The sequence below is a fragment of the Hipposideros armiger genome, unplaced genomic scaffold (assembly GCF_001890085.2).
Source record: "Hipposideros armiger isolate ML-2016 unplaced genomic scaffold, ASM189008v1 scaffold_1045, whole genome shotgun sequence".
In the NCBI taxonomy this organism is placed as follows: Eukaryota; Metazoa; Chordata; class Mammalia; order Chiroptera; family Hipposideridae; genus Hipposideros; species Hipposideros armiger.
In genome coordinates, this window is record NW_017732395.1 from 366019 (window position 1) to 388334 (window position 22316).

The following is a 22316-nucleotide window of genomic DNA, read 5'->3' on the forward strand; positions in this document are numbered from 1 at the left end:
AATTGATAGCCAGTATTCAAGTGAGCATCATAAATAAAATACTCCAAAGATCTGGGAACCTACATCAGAGGTGCTCAGTAAGCATTCTCTGAGAGAGGTTGGCTCAGAGTCACTCGGCTGAAACGTGGTAGAGTCTGAACTTGAGCCCAGTCTGTTGGACCTCTTTCCGTGGTACTGTGTACCTTCCCTGGTATATGGCTCTGGTCTTTGGGAATGTTGGGAGGCAAAAGAGTGTAGTGGTTAAACTCAGACAAGCTATAACTCTGCCACTTGGCAGCTGTGAGATCCTCGGGAATTGACTAAATACAACTGAGCCTTCCTTTCCTCACCTGAGATACAAGGATGATACTATTATTCACCTCACCAGCAGATTGTGAGGCTTAAATGGCACGGTGTAGGTACCAGGCATAGGGCAGCTACTGAATACAGTGAACATTCAATAGAAGTGCCTGTGATTATTTCACTGAAGCTCCTTTGAGTGCTGGCTTCTAGACCTCAGCAGGCTTGCATGTATAATGTTTGCAGCCCCTGAGATGTTCCCCCAGAGCTAAAATGACAGTGTTCCATTCTCAAAGTCATAGCCCTTAGTCACACCTAGCCAGGAAGGAGTGAAGTCTAGCTGGGGCAAATGGGAAGACAAGGGCTATTCTGACCAATCTGATGGACGGTGGCCAGTAATACAGTCAACAAGGAATTGATTCACTTGAGGCAGATTAGAAAGTTTCAGACGGCGCCACACCTTAATTTGGGTTGTTGCTACAGATCAATGTGATGCCCATGGGTTGAATGAAGGTCACGGTTGGAAAGAGGAGCACTAAGCAAGACTGTTCTCTGGCTCTCCTGCAGGTGGCAGGCGCACCTTGCTGCGCAGAGCTGGCCAGTTGCCCTGTACTTCTGACTTTGTATCTTTGTACCTCTGGGCTTCTAGAGGCTGATGCCCTTGGGGGAGATACTGGGACATTTCAACACCAGGTGATAGGCCTTTAAAGATTTGTTGCTGTAACTTGGCATCTCTAGGCTTTCCCAATGACAACAGTGGGAGGAACAGGGAGACTTTGCAAGCAGACCACAGTGAGATAATCACCCCTATTCCTTCTGTGGTGCAGGAATGTAAGCAAGTGATGTCACCTCTTGAGTTTCGGTTTCCTTATTTGTGAAAAGCAGTTGATCATCATTATCGCTGTCTTCTCTCAGGTTTGTTTCTGTGCACCCTCCAAACTCTCAAGTCTCGATCCTTTGTCCTGAGTGGGTATCCAGTATCCTCTTAGCATATCCCACTCAGGACAGCTCGGCTCTGTAGTGAACCTGTCTGAGGTTGTTTGAAGGACAGGCATATAAACAAAAAACTCCATTATAATGAAGTAAGTGTTATAACTGAGTGAGAGTGCTGGGGGGAAGACATTGGATCTGGTTACTGCTGTGTGCCCAGCTCTTGGAGGAATGGCAGTGCTTAAGTGATGTTTGTGGGACGAACAGTGGTCTCCAAAGTGTTAGATAATAAAGGAAGGAGCTACTCGTACTACCTGAGAGGGCCAGGGATGCTTCACAGAAGTGGTGATGTGTGCCAGGTCTTGAAGGAGAAGGGAGCATTTGTGAATGTGTTTGTGTGTGTATTGTGCGGGCACATATGTTACCGGGAAAATGACGTTGAACACCTCAGCTCTTCGTCTTCTTGAAGGAATGAATTCAATCAAGAGATGGAAATTTGCGCAGCATGAACAGCAGAAGTTTATTGGTAAAAGAGAGTACACTCTGAGATGTGGAGCAGGCCTGACCCAAGAGAAGGAAGCAGCCCCGGCTTACATCGTGTGAAGGCTTTTATTTCTATGGGTAGAATTGCCTCCCCCTCTCCTTTCCCTTATCTCTCTTTCTCACCCCTGAGGTGCCTGGTCCTCTGGCAATGCATTTCTTTGAGTTAGGGGCATGTGTAAACATATCCCTTTTATTTAGGGGCTTGGGTAACCACATCCCCTTGATTTGGGGGGATATGTAAACACATCCCTTAGGAGTGGGCTAGTAAGGTATTGATGATCCTGAAAAACAGGATTTGTCCCCCTCTTCTCTGACTTCTAACAACACATCTCTTTGATTTAGAGATAAGCCTGGAGTCCTGATGGGCAGCTGCCAGGGATCTTGAGCCAAGTAGGAGCTGCAGCCAGTGGCTTTGTAATCGGGGCTGAATCCCCCCTTCTGCTCATTTCTATCTACCTACCTACCCTAGCATGTGTATTGAGTGGGCAAGTTTATGTGTGTATATGAATGTGTAATTCCATGTGGGTATGTGTACTGTTTGGACATATGAGTGTATATAAACATGTGTTGTGTGTCTGTGTGTGTCTGTATGTGTAAGAAGAACTTTCCACAGTATAGTTTTTCTCTACTTTTGGCCCATATGCATATTTATTTGCACTTGGTTAGGAATGCATGGAACGTATTATTTTTCTCTAAGCTTTCCCCTCCCTAATGGTCTATGATCACTCTCCCCTCTAAGGCTACATACTGTTCATTACTCACCACTTCAATGGCTGCTTAATATTCCATAGAGCACATCAATAATGATTTACTTAACATTTTGATTGATTTTTTTTTCTTTCTTTCAAAAATTTTATTGAGTATTGGGGGAGGGGAACAGACAAGTTGCTGTCCTTTTGTTCTTCAGTCTAGTTGTGGAGAAAATGGCTTCACTGGCCCATGTTGGTGTTATCATTGCGCTCTTCCTGGGTGAGGCAGTTGCTCGCTGGCCATTGGACGGCTACACACGGCGGCTCACTGTGGCTCATGGTGGCTCACGAAAGCTAATGCCTGCTGCTGGCCAGCCCCACTGCAGCCTATGCCATCGCCAGTGACTCATGGCTGCCCAGCCCCAGATTGAGCTGTTGTTCACCATCTTAGTTGTAGAGGGTGCAGCATCACTGGCTCTCATATGTGGGATCTAAACTGGGGCCCTGCTTCTCAGAGCTGGCGTCCCAAGCCAACTCCTAACCAATGCGCCACTCAGCAGGCCCACCTTTTGGTTGATTTTTAAAATTGTAGATAAAGCTGCAATAACCATTTAATTTATTTTTCTTCTTTTGTTGAGTTATTTCTTTATGATAACTTTCCTGAAGTGGGATTACTGGATCAAAAGAAGAGAACATTTTTATAGCTCTTGACAAACAAAGCTAGTGCTTTCCAAAGGTCATAACAATATATATATATACATACATATATACATATACATACATATACATATATATATATATANTATATATATATATATATATATATATATATATATATATATATATATATATATATATATATATATATATATATATATATATATATATATTAGTACTAGCTGGTAAAACTCCGTGCTGATTTGTTAGGGTTTTAACAGGTCCTTTTGGGGCCTGTGGAATTTGCATTTCTTTGACTGTCAAATGCATAAAACACCTCCTTTGTGCCTGCTGTTTGTACAGCCTTTTTTTGGGCTATTTTCATGGGTGAGCTTTGCTTAAATAGCTTTGGAGAACTTGAGGAGAGAGATCTTGAAATTCAGAGCTGGATGATTTCAGTGGGGAGGGGGATAGTGTTCAGTGCTGGAATGTTCTTCCCGAGATTAAGCTAAAATCTGCTTCCTTAACATTTCTGCCTATGGGCCTTGTTTTCCTCCCAGAGCCACAAGAGTCGCCTCCTTTTTAAGAGCATATGTTTTCAAGGCTCATCCATGCTATAGTGTCAATCAGTAGTTTGTTCATTTTTTAAATTGCCAAATAATATTCCATTGTGGGGATAAAACTTGGCTTTTTAGTAATAAAAAAAATTACTTTAAAGAAAAATATGAACAAAATAATAGTACAGGGGTGAAGGTCACATACAAAGACCATCAGATCTTTACATGGTTTTCACTGGCTCTTCCTTCAACTAGATCTCTGCTCAACTATCACCTCCCTGACCAGCCATGAGTGCATGGGGTCTCCTTTTGGGGTGATGGAATGTTCTGGAACTAGATAGAGGTGATGGTTGCACAATGTCGCGGATGTACTAAGTGCCACTGAATTATACACTTTAAAAATGGTTAAAGTGGTACATTTCATGTTATGTGTATTTTACCACAATAAAAAGGGTCTTCCCCCCATGATTCTTTAACTCCTTGTGATGCCTTCTTTCCATTGCACTTAGTGCTACTAAGAATAATATTGTATAATAATAATGCTAATGCTAATAATAATAATAATAATAATAATAATAATAATAATATAGTGTTATTTATTTGTTTATTGACAGTCTTCCCACCAGAATGTAAGTTCCATGAGGTCAGGGGTTTTGTCAATCACACTATTTCCAGTACCTAGAACAGTATGTGGCATTTGGTAGGGGCATGTTTTTATTTCTATGCTTATCTCCTATTTATGGCAAGTGATATTGATTTTTCCCTTTACCATAATAGGTAACCGTTTCGTTTTTTAAATAACAACTTTACTGAAATATAATTCACACTCCATAAAATTCACCCTTTGAAAGTGTACAATTCTAATGGTCTTTGGTATGTTCAAAGAGTTGTACAATCATCACCACTATTCAGTTCCAGAATTTGTTTGTCAATCACCCCAAAAGGGAACCCCATCCCCATTAAGCAGTCACCCTTCATTGCTCCCTCCCTCTAACCCCTCCACTCACTAATATGCTTTCTGGGTCTATGATTGGCCTGTTCTGGACATTTCATATAAATGGAATCATATAATACATGGATTTTTCCACTTAGCATAATGTCTTCAAAGTTCATCCATACTGTAGCCCATATCAGCCCTTCATTACTTTTAATGAATGATTTTATTTTTTTTATTTTTTATTTTTTTAGCTGAGCCATCCTGCTACCTGTTGGCAGCTCAGCGGCTGCTCAGCTCGGGCTGGACTCGAACTGCTGTTGCTCAGAGCTCAAGCTCTTGAGCGAGCTCTTAACCAACTGAGCCACTCAGCCGGCCCAGCCCTTCATTACTTTTAAATATCAAACAATATTGTATTGTATGGATAATATTTCCTTTTAAGTAAAAAATAAAATAAAATTGCTTTAAAGAAAAATATCAGTGAAATAATAACACAGGGATATGTAGAAATGGGGCGAATGTAGCATGCAAAAGACCAAAGTTTGGGAGACTGTAATATGTAAACTCCATTTGGATATAAGCATAGTCAATGTGAACAAACGGGCATGTCTCCTGGTTGTGCAAACGTTCTTTAATTCTGTGGTTTGGATGGGAGGATCATTCATTCAGCCTTCCCACCAACGCTGGTTTCACCCTATTCTACAGAATAATCAGTGGGAAAATGTTGGGTGTGGTCAGGAAATGCTCAATATCTGTTCCCTAATTTCTTTCAACTCTCCCCTCCCCTCAACCTGTCCAAAGGAATAGGTATGTTGACTTAAAGAGGTAAATCCATCCAGGGTGGTATAGAGTGGTTCAGTGATACTTCATCTTGACACAATAGCGTTCTGACCTCAAGCACCAGGGGCAAAATCTAAATTCTTCTCAAGTTAAGTATAATGTCAAAATTTAACATGATGTCACTCATGTGTGGAATCTAAAACAAAACACAAAACAAAACAAAAACAAGCCAAACTCACAGAGATCAGATTTGAGTTACCAGAGGTGGGGTGTTGGGTGAGGGGGAATTGGAGGAAGGTGGTCAAATGGCACAAACTTCCAATTATAAGATAAATAAGTACTAGGGATGTCATGCACAGCATGGTAACTGTAGTGAACACTGCCGTATGGGATATTGGAAAGTTGCTAAGAGAGTGGATCCTAACCATTCTCATCACAAGGAAAAAATCCATTTTTTTTCATTTTTTTGGTATCTATATGAGATGATGGATGTAAACTAAACTTATTGTGGAAATCATTTCACAATATATGTAAGTCAAATCATTATGCTGTACACCTGAAACTTACACAGTGCTGTAGATCAATTATATTTCAATGAAACTGAAAAAAATGTTGAAATGCTAAAAGGAATTAGCATTGATTTGCCAATCTTTTATCATGCCTCAAAATTACATTGTATTCTAATAGCAATGGATTAAAATTGACAAATTTGTTTACATAGATTAGATACTGTAGGTTTACTTCCCTTATTTTAAAATTAATGATGATTACACCTGTAGCAATCAGCGTTAAGTTAGAGAAACAAACACTACCCCAATTATTATTTTTGTGTGTTTTAGATAAATTCTTTTTTTTTTTTGGAATACTTGTAGATTTACAGAAAAGTTAAAAAAATAATACAAAGAATTCCTGTTTTATTCCTTTAATGTTAACATCCTACTTAACCAGGGTATATTTATTAAAACTCACATTGACACAGTGCTACTTAACTAAATTCAGAGTTCATTCAGAGTTCACCAGTTTACCCACAAATGTATTCTGTTCTTAGGTCCAATGCAAGATACCACGTTGCATTTAGCAGTCATGTTTTCTTTGTCTCCTCTGATCTATGATAGTTTCTCTGTCTCTTGTCTTGTTTTTCATGACCTTGATAGTTTTTACGGGTCTGGTATTAGTGTGTCCCTTAATTTGTTTGTTTGATGTTTTCTCATTGTTAGAATGGGGTTATGGCATCTTGGGAAGAAAACATCCCATGTATTTGCTTTTTAAAGACTAAATTTTAGGGCCGGCCGAGTGGTGCGATGGTTGAGAACTGGAGTGGGACGCCAGAGGGCCCAGTTTGGATCCCACATATGAGGGCCAGTGACACTGCCCTCTACAGCTAAGATGCTGAACAGCAGCTCAACCTGGAGCTGGGCTGCCGTGAGTTGCCGGCAACAGCTGCAGCCCCTGCTGCAGTGGGTTGCCATGGGCTACCATGTGTGGCCAGCAGCCAGCGTGAGCGGCTAGCAGCCACAGTGAGCAGCTGTCCAGAAGCCGGCGACTGATGTGCCTCACCCGGGAAGAGCGCAGTGATGGTGCCAACATGGGCCAGTGAAGCAACGTCCTCCACAACTAGACTGAAGAACAAAAGGACAGCAACTTGTCTGTTCCCCTTCCCCCAGGTCCCCAGCACTGTTCCCATCCCCCCAATTCCCCAATTAAAAAAAACAAAACAACAGCAACAAAAAACCCAAAAAAACCTAAATTTTAGATTTTTCTAGTTTTTCCATTATTGCCCTGTTTCTGTTCCAATCTAGGGTACGGCATTGCACTGAATTGTTCTGTCTCCCTGGTCTCCTTCAGTTTGGGGTAATTTTTCACAAGTTTCCGTATTCTTCATGACCTTGACAGTCTTGTGAAGGACTGGCTGGGTATCCTTTAGCTGTCAATCAATCTGGATTTGTCTGTTGTTTTTCTTATGATTAGATTGGGATTATGGATTTTTAAAGAAATGATAATGTCACATACCAAAATACAATGGATTGTATGTTTTAAATAGTTAAATTGCATGGTATGTGAATTATATCTCAACAAAGCTGTTAAAAACACCTTTTTGGAAAGAACACCCCAGAGGTGAATGACATTACATCATATTATTTCATTACATCATCTTTAATTACATCACATCAGGGAGTATATGAAATCCACAACATCCTTGGTGATGTTAATCTCTTTCATCTGGTTAATGTATAATTCATTGTTTTTTGATATGTTACATTATTTTTTAAAAGAATTGAAAAAATTTTCAATTACAGTTGACATACAATATTATATTACTTTCAGGTGTACAACATAGTGGTTAGACATTTATATAATTTATGAGGTGATCACCCCAATAAATCTAGTACCCACCTGGCACTATATATAGTTACTACAATATTATTGACTATATTTCTTATGCTGTACTTTACATTCCCATGACTATTTAATTGTAACTATCAATTTGTACTTTTTAATCCCTTCACCTTTTTCATCCCCCCAACCCCCCTCCTGTCTGGCAACCACCAGTTTATTCTCTGTATCTATGAGTCTGTTTCTGTTTTATTTGTTGGTTTATTTTGTTCTTTTCCACATATCAGCATTCCACATATCAGCAAAATCATATGGCATTTGTTTTCTCTGTCTGATTTATTACGCTTAGCATCATACCCTCTAGGTCCATCCATGTTGTTACAGATGGCAAGATTTTATTTTTTTTATGGCTGAGTAATATTCCATTGCATATATGTATTACCTTTTCTTTATCCAATCATTCATTGATGGACACCCAGTTTGCTTCCATATCTTGGCTATTGTAAATAATGCCACAATGAACATATAGATGCACATATCCCTTCAAAGTAGTGTTTTGGGTTTCTTAAGAAAAATACCCAGAAGTAGGATTACTGGGTCCTTTTTTGGCTCTTGTTATAGCCTTTGTTTAAAGTCAATTTTGTCTCATATAACTTTTTTGTTTGTTTCCATTTTCATGAAATATCATTTTCCATTTCTTTACTTTCAGTCTGTGTGTTTCTTTTGATCTGAAGTAAATCTCTTGTAGGCAGCATGTGTAAGAGTCTTGTTGTCTTATCCATTCATCCACCCTATGTCTTTTGATTGGAGCATTCAATCCATTTACATTTAAAGTAATTGTTGATAGACATATAGTTATTGCCATTTTATTATTCATATTTCTTCTTCTTCTTCCTCTTCTTCCTCTTCTTCCTCTTCTTCCTCTTCTTCTTCTTCTCCTTCTCCTTCCTTCTTCCTTCTCCTTCTCCTTCTTCTTCTCCTTCTTCTTCTAGAAGTCCCTTTAAGATTTCTTGTGGGCCGGCCGAGTGGCGCGATGGTTAAGAACTGGCTTGGGACGCCAGAGGGCCCCGGTTCGGATCCCACATATGAGGGCCAGTGACACTGCCCTCTACAGCTAAGATGCTGAACAACAGCTCACCCTGGAGCTGGGCTGCCATGAGTCGCCGGCGACAGTGTGGGCTGCAGCCCCTGTTGTAGTGGGTTGCCATGGGCTACCATGTGTGGCCAGCGGCCAGCGTGGGCAGCTGGTAGCCACGGTGAGCGGCCATCCAGAGGCCTGCAACTGATCTGCCTCACCTGGGAGGAGCGCAATGATGGTGCCAACTTGGACCAGTGAAACAACATCCTCCACGGCCAGACTGAGGAGCAGAAGGACAGCAATTTGTCTGTTACCCTTCCCCGATTCCCCAAGGCTGGTCCCTCCCCCAATTCCCCAATTAAAAAAAAAAAGATTTCTTGTAATACTGGCTTGGTGGTGAACTCCTTTAGCTTTTTCTTGTCTAGGAAGCTATCTGTCCTTCGATTCTAAATGATAGCTTTGCTGGGTCCTTGCTTTTTATTACTTGGAATATTTCATGCCAGTCCCTTCTGGCATGTAAAATTTCTGTTGAGAAATCCACTGACAGTCTTATGAAAACTCCCTTGTTGGTAACTAACAGATTTTCTCTTGCTGCTTTTGAAATTTTCTCTTTGTCTTTAATCTTTGGCACTTTAATTATGATGTGTCTTAATGTAGGCCTCTTTGGGTTCATCTTGTTTGGGATTCTCTGCACTTTCTGAGCTTGTATGTCTATTTCTTTCACCAGATTAGGGACGTTTTCTGTCATTTCTTTTTTAGTAGAGTGGCCTTATGTAGTACGTATTCTGTGGGGCTCAGTGGTACAGTATCCCTGGTTACCTTAGCCGGATGCTCCAGGTATGTCCCTTGTGTGGGTTGTGTGTGCCCAGTTGAGCCTTGGTTGTTGTTTGCACATCAGTGGGAGGAACTGACCATTGGTCTGATTGGCCATGCCTACAGTGGAGGAGCTGGCCCTATGGAGCAGGATTTGCTGTAACATGGCTCTGGTGCCTGACAAGTCTGACCTTTAAGTGTGTTGGCTGCAGAGGCAGCAGGTGATGCTCCAGCTCAATCTGAAGCCAGTAATCCAGCTTGGTCTGAAGCTGGCCACCAGGTGTGCCAGTCCTGGGGCTTCTGGGAAGAACCTCACCACTGGCCAAATTCAGCTGCAGCCTGTGCCCTCCCTGAAGCCACCTGGAATGAGCCATGAAGTAATCCGCAGATGGCCACCACCCACGCTGGGCTTGCAGGTGCCTGGGAGAGACTAAGCTGTGAACTGAGACTGGCTGCTGCTAGTGCTGGCTTGGAGCTGCTTAGCAAGAAGTACAGGGCATGCTGTGGTCAAATGCTGCTTGTTTGGGGTTTGAGTACCTTTGAGAGATTTTTTTAGGAAAATCCAAAGCATGAGCCAAGATAGGTCCTTTGTATGGAAAAGTCACTGGGAACAGCTTGGGTGGGCCTGGAAGTTGGGCAGGGTGGGGTCTTGGGGAATCACCAGGCAGGTTGAACTGTGTTAGCCAGGTTCAACTCACATATGGCACCTGCTTAAGTCTGAACGCTGGGAGCGGGGAGGGCTCGATAAAGGAACAATGGCTTCTGCCAGCATTTCTGTCTGAAAGAAAGCGGCCCCTCCAGGCCTCACTCTGAAGCCAGACAATTCAGTTCCTCCCCATACATCCCTGATATCTTTTGAGCTGCTGCCCCAGCACTGGAGCTCAGAGTGAGTTAGTCTGTCGGTGAGTAAGTCCATGTGTGGGCCCTTTAGGGAGGATGCCTGGGACTCCAGCCACCTGCCATCTCACTCAGCCACAACCTCTGCTGGTTTTCACAGCCAGAAGTTGTAGGGACTTCTCTCTCCAGCACTGGAATCTTGGGTTGGGGAGCCTGGTGTGGGGCTGAGACCCCTCGTTCCTCAGGAGGTACCTCCACAGCTGAGATATCCTCCCAATTTTTAACTGCCACACAGGGTGTGGGACTAGACCATTTGGCATCTCTGCTTATCATACAAGTCTTGACATGGATTCTGTATATCCTTACTTACAGGACTTATATTCAGCTAGACTTCAGGAGATTCTCAGTGATGGTTCTTCTGTAGTTTAGTTGTAATTTTGATGTGGTCATGAGTGGAGGCAAGCACAGCATTTATGTACCCTGCCATTTTGACCGGAAATCTAGTATATTACACTATTATTTTAAAACATTGTGATAAAAATATATATAACATATAATTGACCACTTTAACCACTTTTAAGTGTACATTCAGTGGAATGAATGACATTTGTGATGTGCAACCAACACCACTATCTATTTTAAAAACATTTTCATCAATAAGAGTGAAGGGGCAGAGATGAGATTGTGGGACCTAAAAGTCAAGACTTTTTTTCCTTATCCAAAGAGCAGTGAGAGATCACTGAAAGAATTTAAGAATATGCATGACAAGTCAGATTTTTCATTTTAAAATGACTGTTCTGTTGTAGTTGGAGGATGATTTGGAGCACAGATGGTGGACAGAGGTGGACTTGCTGTGAAGTAAACACAGCACAAGCTACAAGGCCCCACATTCATGAGTCCCTCCAAGGCCAAGAGAGAGAGCTGATAATGTGCTCTGGGGCTGTACTAACTCTGTGTTGGTATTTTAATATATTTTCTTAAGGAAGGACTCCCACACCAATCATGTAGGTCCTGTAAAACCTGGATCTGCCCCTGATACTCAATAATAAACTTCCAGGATAAACTTTATTTTTTTTAAATTTATTTTTAATTAATTAATTTTTATTAGTTTCAGGTGTACAAAACAATGCAATAGTTATACTTTATATCCCTCACAAAGTGACAACCCCTCTCCCCCAATCCACCCCCCCACTCCCCACCCCCCTCATAGCATACATATCTATTATAATTCCACGGACTCCACTCCCCACACTATGGTCCACATCCCATGACTATATATATATTAAATTATAGTTGACATACAATATTATTCAATGTCAGCTTCAGGTGTACAAGCCTCTACATCATTCATGAAGTGGTCTCCCTAACAAGACATGTGACCATATGACACCCTACAAAATACAGGATAAACTTTCAAATCCTTACTAAATAATTGGGGGAAGCCCTTAATCAGGGTTCTTGAAGAATGAAGCCATGGATTTCAGCACTGTGTTGCCTGTTATATTAGGTATGGTTCTTGGCGGTGAGCCACTCTGGTCAACTTCAGCAAAATGCGAATTTGCTGGAGGGATATATGAGCAGGAATTGACACACTTATTCTGTAAAGAGCCAGGTAGTAACTAATTTCAGTGTTGCCAGACATGTGATGTCTGTTGTAGTTACAGAAGCCTGCAGTTGTAAGGTGAAAGGAGCCATTGACAATATGTAAATGAATGAACATGACTGTGCCAATAAATATCTATTTATAAAAACTAGCTGCAGACTTGATTTGACAAGCTGGTCATAGTTTGCTGAGTCCTGTATTTGGAGACTCCAAAATCTTTGGGTGTTCAGAGCACAGGTGTGCACATGGGTGGGTGTATAGGACTCAGTATGTACATCACTCCAGATCTACTTGTCCTTGTATCCTCACCCCTGCCTCAGCCACTTGCTCTGCTATTCCTACATGTAAAGCTGCCATGGCACCATAGATGAGGAGCCCTGTGTTTACTGCTTAAGAATGTGGTGACGCTTGACAAATTACTTCCTAATGAAGGGGTTAAACTGGGTCAGGAATGATATACCATGCTGCTTGGAGTGCTGCAAGAAGAAAGACTTTGAGGCTACACCCCAGTTCAGTAGGGAAGAGGTATGACTGATTAGTTATGTCTGCAATGAGCACCTGGATAGAGAGAGTTGGCATGCTTGCTAAATATTTGTGATCCTGTAAATTGCTGATCTCCATGGTCCCTTATGGTTGTAGAAAGCTACAGTTCTGTGTCTGGATACTTCTTTGGGAATATTCTGGAGATGGAACCATCATGTAAGATATAGCCACTTGGCATGGAAGAGTGGCTTGTAACTTTACAAATTCCTAACACATCTGCTTTTATGGAAGAGATGGGATGAGCTCCTGATTCTCTGTTCATGAAGGACACACCTGGAAGGCAGCTGGCCTTCAGAAAAAAGAAACCAAATCCATAATGCCTTTCACATCAGCCTCATGGTTTAAGTACAGATCAAAGGTTCCAACACATACTTTTAAAGTTTGACAAATATTTACTGAACACCCATTAAGTTAATCAAAGACTTGTTCCTTGCCCTTAAGAATTGTAATCCTCAGTGTCTCACCATGGGTGAGAGAGCAGAATCAACTAGAAAAACTATTAGGAATGGCTTTCTGGAATAAGTAGGGGTGGGAGGCAGTGAAAGGGGGTTGAAGGGAGAGAGATAGCATTCCAGCTTGAGGAATGGTGATAGCAAAAGCTCTGGTGGGGGAATTGGGGGATGAGTTTAGCTGATTGCTGGTAGGAGGTGGAATTGTAAGGGTGTAAGAAATCAGGATGTGGAGTTTGGCCTTGGTCTCTAAATGATGGGGTATCATTGTGTCTTCTTGGGTGTTCTAGGAAGATCAAGAATTGTAGATAGTATGGAGGGCAGAGGAGGGGTGAAATAGTCAGGCAGAGAGGCAAAGAAAGAAGCTGGTACAAAAATGCAAACATGAGAAAGTGGGACTTGAGCCTAGAGAGTGACATGTAAGGGAAGAGACAGCAGATATGAGATGTGTCTCAAAGTCAGGTTGGGCTGGGTATGGTGGCTGGTGACGTATGAAGGTTAAAGGAAGGGTGCTATAGATAAATGCAGAATTCCGAACTTGGGTCTGAGGTTGAGGGTGCCAGGGAACACTTGGAGGATAGACCAGGAAGAAAAGACTCATCTTTAACCATGAGTTTTCAACTATGGCAGGTATGACCGCAAGTTATTTCCGTGGGAAAGGTCCAGGCTAGAGATAGAGAGACGTGCATCATAGACTTGGAAGGCAGAGCATCTGATCCACCTTCCAGCCCAGTGCTGGAATTTCATGGAGGTAACCTTGAATGCTGGTTATTAAAGATTTCTAGAAGTCTTCCAGGGAGCTCCTACCCCCAAGGTAAGAAGAACTTTTATTAGGTGGTTTCTCTAATTAGAAAAGTTTTCTGATGGGTTAAGACTTAGCAGGCAGTGGAAAGGGGCTGGACTGGAAACCAAACTTGATCCTGCCCCTGACTTACTGTGTGGCGTTTACCAAGCCATTTAACTTCTCTGGGCCTTTATCATGTTGTCTACAAAATAACAGGGTGACACTAGGGGATTTACCATAGTTCCAACATACTCTGATTCAGAGTGGTTGGAAGTTGAAACCATGAGAATGGATGGATTTTCTTGGAGAGAAGGCAGAGTCCAGGGCCTAGTTGGTGGGGATGGGGTGAGTGTTAATTAAGAGGCAGAGATCCAGAAAAGAAGGAGGTGTTTCTATTAGCCAGAGAGAGCCCATGAATTAGGAGAATTGTGTTAAGGTACCAGCTTGCTAGCCAAGGAAGGGGGTGTTTTAGAGAGAGAGAACAATTCTTGCCTGACTGAATTTTTAGGAATTGAGAGTGAATTTCTGTGAGATAAGAATAGATGTGGGTTCAGGAAGAGGTTAGAACCCTAGGTGAGATTCAGGAGCCCCCAAAGCTTTGATTAAGGTAGGAGGTGGTGAGTGGGCATTAGTTTATCAGGGGGAAATCGTTTGCTTTATGCAGCTACATTTGTATGGGTATGATTTATGAAAGAAGATTTCAGATGAGCATAGGAACAGAAAGTGGAATAAACAATTACTCTCTTAGGTTGCATTTATAGATGTAAAGTGTCCAGCCTGAGGAAGGTGATGTTGTTGTTACCATCATGCCTCGTGCTCAGTTTTAGGTGGGTTGCTCTAAGCAAGACAGGAAAAGACTGAAGAAGGACCTGCATAAGAAGTGTGATGAAAGGATTGGGTGCCATTTAGCTTTGGGAAGAGAAGATTTGGAGGAAGTGATGAGAGCTGCCTTTAAACATCCACATGACAGAGAGAGCTCCAGAAAGGGAGCCCCTCCATTCTCTTTCTACTTCTACTGCAGATAGAGCTGTTTCCGAAGGGTGCTTTCGATTTGGGGGTTCAATTTCCTCGCCTCCCCTTCATGAACCACCTCTTCTTCTGCCATCCGCCGGGTTACCTGTAGCAATAGGTGTGGTCAGCTTGGGGCTTGGCCCCTGGGGGAGTCAGTATAATGGGTTCATGGGGAGAAGTTTAGAAAAGCGGGCAGGTGAGTATCCCTGCCCTCAGATGAGTGACTATTATTGTCTCATCCGATACCATCATCTCTATGGAATCATTGGTTAGACATTCTTGTTATATGTTTTTTTCCTAATCTGCTATAAAAGCACATAACCATTAGAAAAAAAGTTTTCCCAAAGGTTTTGTTATAGAAATGTATCTATTTCATCTAAATTATCTCACATACTGTCCCAATTCACCTCTGTGAGAAGATCCAGGATAGGTCCTTTTCTCTCCAAGAATACATCAACCAGGGTCTGGATGAAGCAGGAGCCATCCTGGTCATGTCTGTAGGAAAGGTACCCTGGGGATGGCAGAGAAGTGGGCTCAGGGGATGGCAGAGAAGTGGGCTCCAATGGAGGTGGGAGGGGGGGGGGTGGTGCAAGAGGCCTGGAAGAGGGTGGGTCCTGGAGGAGTGCCTCAGGGGTCAGGAGCAGTAGGTGAGGTAGGGGAGCAGGAGCCACCTTGGGTCAACTGGGAGCTCATACCCTCCACAGTGGAGTAGATGTGGAGGGTGTCCGTGTACGTTGGAATGGTGTCAAGGTCGTCTTTTATGATCATCACAGTGTTGTCTCCACCTACTGTTTCACCAGGGTCCCTTTGTTCTGAAACATCAAGAAGAGGAAAAGGCAAACTCAGAGAGAAAGATGGGGGAAGGAGGAGGTCATAAAACAGATGAGCAGTGGGCTCTAGATCTGGGGTTATGGGATGGTGCTGGATTAGGAACACAAACTCTGTCCTTGGCTCTGTCCCCACCTCCACGACAGGCCTGCACGATGTACACCTTAGGCTTCGCTCTCAGGGCCTGGCAATTCTTGTTGTTCAGAACCCTGAAAAGGTTCTCCAGCTCGACCATCTTCTCGTCTTCCCCTTTGAGGCGACCTTCTAGCCCATGCGCCATGAGCACCACAAAAGCACAGCTGACAAAGTCTTCCCGGGCATCGATGGCCCGCTGGAATTTTTCCAGCTCTTCCTGGAATTGCTAGAGCGAGAGAAATGGCCAGACTCAAGTGTATTCCTGGAGCCCACCTTCCGGTCCAGCCCCTCCTCCGCTGGCCTGGGGCTGGGCTGCACAATACCTGGGCGGTGGGGTCTCTCTTCGTGGTACTCTGGAATCCCAGCTGCCTGAACATTCGTTCCAGGGCGTCTAGGTCCGCCTCAGAACCTTCCCGGGCTTTGGTGACGCATAGCGTCAGGGCTAGACGGGCGCCTGACATGTCATATGCCTCCTGGGCCAAAAGATGACAAAAATAATCAAAGGGGTAGGGAGGTCAAGGAGAAGCAGGAGATTTGGTCCAAAGAGGCCTGGGGTTAGGGTTGCCAGGTAAAATGCAGGATGCCCAGTTACACTCAAATTTCAGATTAATATATATAAAAAAAACCCCAAGATTTTTAGTATAAATACATCCCAACTATTACACAGGATATACTTATACTATAAGATTATTTGTTGTGGTTGTGAAATTCTAATTTGACTTGGTATCCTTTATTTTCTTATTTTTTATTAAATTTATTGAAGTAACATTGGTTAATAAGATTATGTAAATTTCAGGTGTACAACATAATTTCATATCTGTATACTCTATTTTGTGCTCAACACCCAAAATTGGTTTCCTTCCTGGCGTCCTGCTCTGTTTTAGTCCTGTATGAACTCGAGAAAGTCACTCCTCCTATCTGAGTCTCAGTTTCCAAATATAGACTGTGTGTGTGAGTGTGTGTGAGTGTGTGTGTGTGTGTGTGTGTGTGTGTGTGTAGAAATTTGAAGGTTCCTTTCAGTTGTCACATTAGGTGGTTTGTTTCTCCATCTTTTCCAAGAGTGTTCTAAGCATTACTTTCTTACATGCGCAGGTCTCAGAATTTCTGAAGCTAGTGCTGAGATCCTATCTTATCCCATCTGAGGAAAAAGGACGTTGGGGTCAAATTTTCTTTTCAAAGCAGATGCAGGATACTTTGAGAAAGCTGTAGTAGAGTTCCCCCCAACCCGACTTGAGTTCCATCTGAGTCTTTCTCTATTTGAATGATCACAAAGCAACTTCTAGCTCTGAATTTAGGCCATGATTTCATGTCCCTCCCTGCCCCTCCTCCCCCGTCCACTGTCTCTGAAGCATTAAGCTCTTCACCTCCCCTCTCTCCAGAGGCTCCCATCCCTCTCCCCCAACCTTCACCCAGCCCACCTTTTCCAGAGGCCGAGGATTGCTCATGTTTCTGATTCTGAGTCCGGTTCTCAGCACCCTTAGCTGATCCTAGGATTCAAGAGAAGACGGATTGAAGGTCTCCAAAGGAAGGCAGAGAGGCTCAGGGCATAGACCATAGTTTGTGTATCTGGATTTTTGAGAGCAAATAGGATCCTAGTGGTGGGAACTGGTTTCATGGTCAGACCTGGGCAAGAGGTCACGGTCCATGAAGTGTGTCCTTTCTGGTGTAACACTCCAGTGGTGTCTTTCACCCCTGGATCTCCAGAACTCCTGGTAGGTCCACTTCACAATGCCACCCATCTGGAAATTTCCCTATTTCTCCTTCAGAACCAGCCTGTGATGGACCGGACTCATTACTGGACTGATAAGCAGGACAAGCAACCCCGTGTATCCCCCTCTGCCGCCCAGGAGCTGACTGGTTTAAGAGGCATCAACAAGGCGATGCTTCGGGGTTGGGTTTGAAATGAGACGATGATTAGCATGGGGAATACTACTTTGAAACTCTCCCAGTGGGTCTCTAATCCAAACAGATCAACCCATCTCCCTCCCTCTGCCTTGATCCTGAACATCTGTCTGAGTTCTCCATTCTCATCTGAGTCCTGTTCTACTCTCTGGCTGAACAGAATGACTTTTGCCATATTCTTGGCATTTTCCCATCTCCTTGCCTTTTCTTTCTCATCAGCCTGGAATGCTTTTTTATTAGTTAAGACACTTTTCTGCCAATTTGTGTGTCATCAGGTCTTTCCCCACCATTCACTCATCCCTCCACTCATCTATCCATCCATCCATCCATCCATCTACTTATCTATCCAACCACCCATATATCTATCTATTCAACAAATATTTCCTGAGTGTCTATTATGAGCTACATTTTGAGAAGACATGCTCCTTGCACTTTTGTAGCTCTAGTCTGTAACAGAAAGGAACATTAAATTTCTTGCTTTTTTCTGTCTTACACACACACACACACACACACACACACACACACACACACACACACCATGGAGCCAATATTCTAAGAAAAAAGGAACCAAATACTGTGTGTGAGGAGAGTGAGAGTAGAAGGAACGTGTATTCTGGAGCTGGATAAACCAGAATCAAGTCCTGCTTTGGCCCCTTCCCAGCTGTGTGACATTGAGCCTCCTCTCTGAGACTCAGTTTTCTCATCGGAAAAGGACCTTAAAAGAACATTAGATGCTTTACAGTAATGGCACAGCACAGCCAGTGCTAACTGCACAGCACAGCACAGATCCCTTCTAACCCACTGGAAATTGTCTCTCCCTTCTCTGGACTCCCCAGCTCTGCCTGTTTTGACCTGCATTACAGTGGTGCTTTTGATTCTTATTCTTGTGGCTGAGTTGGCAGCTCCAGTTTTAGGACTGAAAGCTTGACTTCTTTATCTTTGTCTCCATCAGGGTCATCAATGTGGGAATGGGCCCTGAGGCTGTGTTGGAGAGAATTTGTTGAGTAAACAAATGAAAAACAAATAAACAAATGAAATAAAGGATGGATGGATGGATGGGTAGGTGGGTGGGTGGAAAACTGATCAGAAAATGCATTCATTCAGTGAGAGAGAGAGAGAGAGAGAGAGAGAGAGAGAGAGAGAGAGAGAGAGAGAGAGAGAGAGAGAGAGAGAGAGAGAGAGAGAGAGAAAGAGAGAGACAGGCTAATGTCTGTCAAATGACTTACTGATTCCAGAAGTAGCTGCTTCTTACAACCAGGCTGTCTCACCGCTCTCCTAGTTGCCAACAGGACTGGGCACCACCAAGAGGTCAGGGCCACCTGCTGACCTTGGAGAAGGGACTGCTGACAGGCAGGATCGTCCCAGGTTTCTCCCAAGGGACCTGTCTGTGATTTGGGCAGCACAGCCGTCTGGGCCTTTATTGTCAGCAAGTTTTCTGTCACTTAGGAAACCTCATGACAGGAGGAACACACCCTTGCTGAGGAAATGGAGCCAAACGCCCACGGAATGAGCGATGGCAAAGCTCAGCCAACACCCCTGGCTAAGGAGGCTGAGGCAGAGCTTCCATACCAGCCCCCCACAGAGCACCCACAGGTCCGGCTCATCTGGCTATCTTCAAAACCATCATTGCACCCACTTCCATCTCTTACACATTCAGCTGTGCAGATAATGCCAACTTCACTTGTTTATGAACACTCACTGAGTGTTCAGTAGCCCTAAGAGCTCAGCATTGTTTGCTCTCATTTCACAGAAAAGAAAACAGACTCACAGACGTAAAATGACTGCCCACGGTCACCCAACCAATAATTGGCACAGTGGCATTCAAACCCAGGAGGGTCCAGCCCCAGAGAGTCCAGTTCAGCTGCCTCACCTGATGTTTCATAGCTGATTCAGTTTCTTGCTCCTCTTTCTCATGACCTTCCTCTTTTATTCTTTTTTCAGCCTTTATTTCCCTTCACTTCATGTCCTTTCACTTTGCTTAACTTCACTTCATTTTATTTAACAGCTTTCAAGAGATATAATTCACTATAATACAATTGACCCATTTGAAGTATACAATTCAATGGTTTTTCCTATATTTGCAGACTTGTGCAACCATTACCACAGTCAATTTTAGAACATTTTAATCACCTCCAAAGAGAAACCCCGTGCCCTCTAGTTACTGGTGCAATCCCCTCCATATGTCCCTGCCCCTGACAACCACTAAGCTACATTCTGTCTCTATAGATTTCCCTGTTTCAGACGTTTCATATGAAACGATCATAACTGTGGTCTTTTTGTTTGACTTCTTTCACTCATCATAATGTTTTTAAGGTACATCCATGTTGTAGTCTGTATCAGTATGTCATCCCTTTTTACGGCTGAATAATATTGCATTGTATAGATAGACCTAATTTGTCTATTCATCCATCCATTTGGGTTGTTTCCACCTTTTGATTATTGTGAATGATGTTGCTATAAACATTAACACACAAATCTTGGTTAAAATGGTTAAATGGTAAATTTTTTGTTATGTCTATTTTAATCACAATAACAAAATTTAAAAACACTTGAGCATTCTCATCCTCCCAATTCTTCTTTTGATTTCAAGATAACTCAGGCACCAGGTGGGGCAGTTTCTCTCCAAATCCCCACCTGTGCATTGACTTACTCATTTATAGCTGTTTGTTAAATATGTTGGCTCATTCCTCCAAATTGTTCTGTTACTTGCTTTGTTCACTTTACTTACATGTCTGGGTCATCTTTCTATGCTGGTAAATATGGAAGAAACTCCTTTTTAATTTTCTTTTAGAAAACTTTTTATTGAAGAATAACTTCACGCAGAAAAAAAGTACAGATCATAAGTGCGCAGCTCGATGAATTTCCACAGACTGAACATACATACGCAACCAGGACCAGTTGAAGGAAAAGAATGTGTCTAGGTCTCAGACCTGGATTTCGTCTCCTGCTCTCTTTCTTTCTTTCTTTCTTTCTTTCTTTCTTTCTTTCTTTCTTTCTTTCTTTCTTTCTTTCTTTCTTTTTAAAAAAATTTTATTGGGGAATTGGGGGAGGGAACACCGTTGGGGAATCAGGGAAGGGGAACGGACAAGTTGCTGTCCTTTTGTTCTTCAGTCTAGTTGTGGAGGATGTTGCTTCACTGGCCCATGTTGGTATTGTGATCATTGTGCTCTTCCCAGGTGAGGCAGATCAGTTGCCAGCCACTGGACAGCTGCATAAAGCGGCTCATGGCAGCTCACGCTGGCTGCCAACCTCTCATGCTGGCTGCCAGCCACACATGGTAGCCTATGGCAGCCCACTGCAGCCTATGCAGTCGCCTGCGACTCCCGGCAGCCCAGCTCCAGGTTGAGTTGTTGTTCACTATCTTATCTGTAGAGGGCAGAGTGTCACTGGCCCATGTGGAATCCGAACTTGCAGCCCTGCTGCTCAGAGCTCGCACTCCGAAGCCAACTCTTAACCAACGAGCCATTCAGCCGGCCCTCCTGCTCCCTTTCTTGTCACTACCTTCCCCCAACACTATATTGATATGCACTTCTTGGGCACCATTTTTGTGTGAGTTCATAGGCATGGTTGGCATGTGCTGCTTTCGCACACAGCCAGAGAATGGCCATGTACCCAAAGAACTCATGCTCACCCTCTGGGCACATGCTTGAATCATCTTTGTAGCAATAGAACCTTTTTTTTGCTTCATGCCTCTCTTCTCTTCTGTGTCACCAGCCCATTGTTCCATTCGAACCTCAGCTCCTGACCTTTGGGGCCCCTTTGCCTGTGGAGCTGTAGCAGTGAGATCGCATCAAAAGGAGGTGGTGTTGCTTAAAGACTTGGCAACTTCTCATCAGCGCAGGCTCCCTTGGGGTGTAAACAAGCTAAGACAACTGGATCTCATCCAACAGGATTTTGTCAGCCATAGCTGGGAAGACGCCCATCTGCCCCAGATGCTCCTTCCCTTTCGGGAAATTTTGCAAGTCACTGAGCTTGCAATACAATGGGGAGCACAGGCAAGCAGCTGTCAATCTCAGGCACCAACTTGGAGCATCTGAAGGATGAGAACTCTCACCCTGATGACTAAGATTGCACAGAGAAAGGGGGTTTAGCAAAGTTAAGCAAGTGGGCTCAAAAGTGGCACAGCTGGGCTCAGAGGACTCCTGAGTCCTCTTATTTTACTTCCTTCAAAGCCTGAGGATCAGATCAATGAAAAGGATACCTAAAAAGGGCTTAGCTACTCTCCCAAGTCCAGCCTGAGAAGGTCACATGAGCTCAGCAGGATAAGTGCACCAGCCCAAGCTGCTCAAGGTGACCTGAAGCAGGTCTGGCAACCAAAGAATTCTCTCTCTGACCTTCTATATATGGCCAGGGCATCAATATTTTATTGATTGAAACCCAGCATAGTATAAGCTCTGGTTCGAAAGCTTTGCTGCATGTCACAGTCATCTGGGGCTATTTTTTTTTAAATTTTATTGTTAGTTTCAGGTGTACAGAACAATGCAATAGTTATCCTTTTCACCCTCACAAAGCGACAACCCCGCTCCCCCATCTACTGCCCTCCCACCCCCGATATCATGCTTATCTATTACAATTCCATTGACTCCATTCCCACTCTCTACTCCATGTCCCGTGACTATATGTATATATA

At 43.3% G+C, this 22316-nt stretch overlaps 2 protein-coding genes across 2 annotated transcripts in view; one reads left to right on the top strand and one right to left on the bottom strand.

The window, feature by feature from the left end:
* Positions 1-22316, top strand: part of SLC1A6 (solute carrier family 1 member 6) — a 92764-nt gene that overhangs the window by 19055 nt on the left and 51393 nt on the right. The gene's annotated exons all lie outside the window — the stretch shown is intronic.
* CASP14 (caspase 14) lies at positions 14823-17229 on the bottom strand. The gene is made up of 6 exons (XM_019631763.1): positions 17203-17229; positions 16108-16257; positions 15785-16010; positions 15517-15633; positions 15229-15332; positions 14823-14927 (listed from the first exon to the last, which is right to left on the bottom strand). The coding sequence occupies exons 1-6, from the start codon at positions 17227-17229 to the stop codon at positions 14823-14825; spliced, it is 729 nt and encodes a 242-aa protein (XP_019487308.1).

Excerpts from the sequence above, each read along its gene's own strand:
- CASP14 (XM_019631763.1), bottom strand. The coding sequence starts at position 17,229 with ATGAGCAATCCTCGGCCTCTGGAAAAG. Across the intron at positions 16,258-17,202 it reads ATCCTCGGCCTCTGGAAAAG|GAGGCATATGACATGTCAGG; the intron begins GTGGGCTGGGTG and ends CTTTTGGCCCAG. Across the intron at positions 14,928-15,228 it reads TCCTGGATCTTCTCACAGAG|GTAACCCGGCGGATGGCAGA; the intron begins GTGAATTGGGAC and ends CTATTGCTACAG.